The 3,594-nt window shown below is 47.2% G+C and overlaps 1 protein-coding gene across 1 annotated transcript; it reads left to right on the top strand.

The window, feature by feature from the left end:
- The first annotated feature begins 221 nt into the window (after positions 1–221).
- On the top strand, positions 222–3,188 carry hey2 (hes-related family bHLH transcription factor with YRPW motif 2). Its single transcript, XM_067984590.1, has 5 exons — positions 222–452; positions 582–657; positions 749–832; positions 1,111–1,192; positions 2,008–3,188. Exons 1-5 carry the CDS (start codon positions 370–372, stop codon positions 2,778–2,780), a joined length of 1,098 nt encoding a protein of 365 aa, XP_067840691.1. The 5' UTR covers positions 222–369; the 3' UTR covers positions 2,781–3,188.
- Positions 3,189–3,594: the final 406 nt, after the last annotated feature.

Raw genomic sequence — 3,594 nt, 5'->3', positions numbered from 1 at the left:
AAAAAAAACAAAAGTTTAAAAGTTCCTCTAACAGTCCATTCCCTTTTAAGTGAGCTCTGTGCTGAGCTTTCCCACGCTTTCCTCGACCCGCGTGTTTGACGTACGGAGGAGACGTCAGAATTCCTCTCCACCAATGAGAAAGGAGACTCCTTGGAAAGGGGAGCGGCGGACTGTCAATCAGAGCTTTCTGCGGGTGGGGGTGGCAGTGAGCTCGGTGAGACATTGCAACATTGATATAGCTTATACCGTGGGAAAGAGCATCAGACTGGGTTCAGGCTGCCAACAGTGCGCAGGATCTGTGGTTTGAGCTCAACGATCACGCTTCAAAATACAGATCGTTGACAACTGCAGTAATATTCTCCAGCGGTAATGAAGCGCTCTTGTGAAGAAAGTTCTTCAGATAGTGATATTGATGAAACTATAGACGTGGGGAGCGAAAATAACTATGGAGGGTGAGTTTGGAGTCCTTTTAAACATAGTACAGCGTGTTCTTTTATGACACCTGTTAATTCTGTGTCTTCATGCTTGTAATTCGTCTAGAACGGAATAAGGCTGACGATACCGACTTTTTGTTTCAACAGGCAGGGTAATGCACTCATAAGAGCCGGCTCCCCGTCTACAACTACCCAAATCATGGCCAGAAAGAAAAGAAGAGGGGTGAGTTATTTCTTTATCTGCCTCTGTACACGATTCGATTATTCCTTAAAATGTTTAACCAGTCCTAACTGTATTATTTAACTTTTCTTAGATTATTGAGAAAAGACGTCGAGATCGTATTAACAACAGTTTGTCGGAGCTCCGTCGACTGGTCCCCACTGCTTTTGAGAAACAGGTATTTGACGGTGATCCACTCATTATGATTTTATATTCGGTTTGTGTGTTCGGTTGGTCAAATAACTTTCAAAATGTTGGTTACAACCCATACTATATAATAGTAATAAACTAATAGTAAATTCATAATGGATTTCATTAGTGAATGGGGTGTTACATTACGTTTTACGAACGCTTGAGTGAAATACTACATTGACATGAAGACAATGTTAACATCATCAGATTAAATCGGAAAGAGAATTTGGAAAAATAATTGCAACAATTTTCTTCTTTCTCAAGGGATCAGCCAAGTTAGAGAAAGCGGAAATACTTCAGATGACAGTGGACCATTTAAAGATGCTTCGGGCGACCGGAGGTAAAGGTAAGGAGTTAATTGAGTGCCTCTTCATAGGCGATTTGAAGAGGTAGCCTAAGCAAACAGCACATTGACAATTGTGGGCGGCCCCGGCTGAGTGCAGTGAAAATGCTAATGGCATCATTGAGCTCGTGGGAAAGAGCCGGCGGGACAAAGGCAGCACTTGACCCCGGCTTCTGTTTGCTTTCCTAACACTGCGGGAGTGAGTGCTTTGTGCAACCAGGGAGCCGCATGCAGAGATTGTTTGGGCTTTTTTGCTTAGAGCAGCCAGACCTGCCCAGGGAGACAAAACAAACACAAACACACACAAACAGGGCCTTCAGCAACGTCTCCACACTGCCATCTAATGTCAACACGGGGGTACAAACCTGTCACGCTGTGAAATCCATCTGTTAGATGCAAGATCTATAACAGATTATTTTAGTCTGCCTGGCATGAGACCATTTGCTGCAATAATTAATTCGTTTAATCTATTTTATCCTTCATCTCATGGTCATAGTGAAATGTAAAAATGTAAATGGCGCATTAGAATATATTTACAAATGCATGCTGCTTCACACAAAAAGGTGCTTAATAAAATCAATGAATGAATACTTTAAATTGATTACTAAAATGTTTATGAATTGTATAAACGATTAGACATGAAATTCCTTAATTTACTTAAAATCCCAAAATAAGATGTGCAGCCCCCAATACCTTTATCAACACGTAAAGTAGTTGTGATTTTAACAGTGCAGTCCGTACAATATTTCAAAAAACAGTATGACAGCATTGGGCTGCATTTATCTAACTGGTTCTCCTGTTTCCTTTTTGCTTTGTAGGGTTTTTTGATGCTCATGCCCTCGCCATGGACTTCATGAGTATCGGTTTCCGAGAGTGCCTGTCCGAGGTGGCCCGATACCTGAGCTCGGTGGAAGGTCTCGACACCTCAGACCCGTTGCGGCTCCGCCTGGTCTCTCACCTCAACACTTACGCCTCTCAGCGGGAAGCGGCTGTAATGACCTCGTCGGTAGCTCATCACCACCATCAACACCACCACCACCACCACCCTCAGCAGCAGCAGCAGCAGCGGCTCCACCAGCAGCACCACCCGCACCATCAGCACTGGGCCGCCGCCTTCCACCACCTGCCCTCCGCTTTGCTGCAGCATCACGGTCTTTCCAGCGACAGGCTGCTAGCCACCGCCTCCGAGCTGCATCCAGGTACCGCGGTCCCGCCTCCTCAAGGGGGCTCGGCTTTGCTCACTGCCACCCTGGCGGCTGCGGCGGCCGCGGCTCACACGGACACGGCGCTGAGAGCAGCCCCTGGTGGCTGCGGCGGGAGCAATGTGACTCCCCGCATGCCTCCGCTTTCCACCTCCCTCCTTTCCCTCTCCGCCACGGTCCACGCCGCCGCCGCCGCCGCAGCCGCTGCCCATACCTTCCCGCTCTCCTTCGGCACCTTCCCCGCTGCTGCCATGCTGACGCCGAGCGGCACAGCGCTCAGCCCGCCAGGCATTGCCGCCGTCCCGCACAGTGGCAGTGGCAGCGGGGGCAGCAGTAGCGGCGGAGGAAAACCTTACAGACCCTGGGGCACCGAGATAGGAGCATTCTGAACAGACTGATTAAGAAGGACTGAGCCAAATTCTCTCCCCCATCCCTGTTCCTCCTCTTCCCCCCCCTAATCCTGCCTCCCACCTCCTGTCTTGTCATGTCCTGCACCAGAGGGCATATACACAGTGGTGTCGGCACTCGCTGCAGGAAACAGCGAAGGGCAATCCATCAGTTGCCCCATCCCTCCATTGCATCTGACTATTGCTGGCAAACCTATAGTCCAACTCAATGCATTTGAACTATTTGACATCTGACAACTCAAAAAAAAAGTTGATGAAAACAATAATTTAATTCAATGAAAAACTTGCTCTCTGCAGGGCCTTGGCTGATAACCCACTGCGAGAGCCATCAATACTGTTACCAGCAAGTCGACAGCAATTTTACACACGAGCTTTCTGCTTTCAAGTACCCCAATTTTGACTATTTTGTTTATGCAAATTATAACCAATCAACTGCGTCTCACTGAGGAGGTTTGCTCCAATTGCCACCCATCGCAAACCAGCCACCAGAAAAAGAAACCTCACGTCATCAGCAAGTTGTCCACAACACAGCAATGGAGTAAATCAAACCTCGCTGATTTTGGACCGATCTCGCTCGTAGCACCATCTCATCCAATTGCAGTGTGCCTTGTATAATTTTGCAAGGTATTTTTATGCATGTGCAGTACACTTTTCCCTTTGAGACTTCCTACTGCAACAGTAACGAGTCTATCACTAAAATAGTAACTGAGATGTTTGATGGGACAATGGAATAATTCAATTTCAGCTGAGTCTGAAGCATTTGATCGCTTTTCAATGTTAATTTCTCTCTTGGGAT

Source organism: Heptranchias perlo, chromosome 5 (assembly GCF_035084215.1).
Source record: "Heptranchias perlo isolate sHepPer1 chromosome 5, sHepPer1.hap1, whole genome shotgun sequence".
Classification (NCBI taxonomy): Eukaryota; Metazoa; Chordata; class Chondrichthyes; order Hexanchiformes; family Hexanchidae; genus Heptranchias; species Heptranchias perlo.
This window is presented reverse-complemented; position numbering and strand designations above follow the sequence as displayed.

What these genes read in the sequence shown, in the direction of transcription:
- hey2 (XM_067984590.1), top strand. Translation starts at nt 370, where the DNA reads ATGAAGCGCTCTTGTGAAGAAAGTTCTTCAGATAGTGATATTGATGAA. An exon ending in CCAGAAAGAAAAGAAGAGGG is followed by an intron (nt 658 to 748) that starts GTGAGTTATTTC and finishes AACTTTTCTTAG; the next exon opens with ATTATTGAGAAAAGACGTCG. An exon ending in TCGGGCGACCGGAGGTAAAG is followed by an intron (nt 1,193 to 2,007) that starts GTAAGGAGTTAA and finishes TTTGCTTTGTAG; the next exon opens with GGTTTTTTGATGCTCATGCC.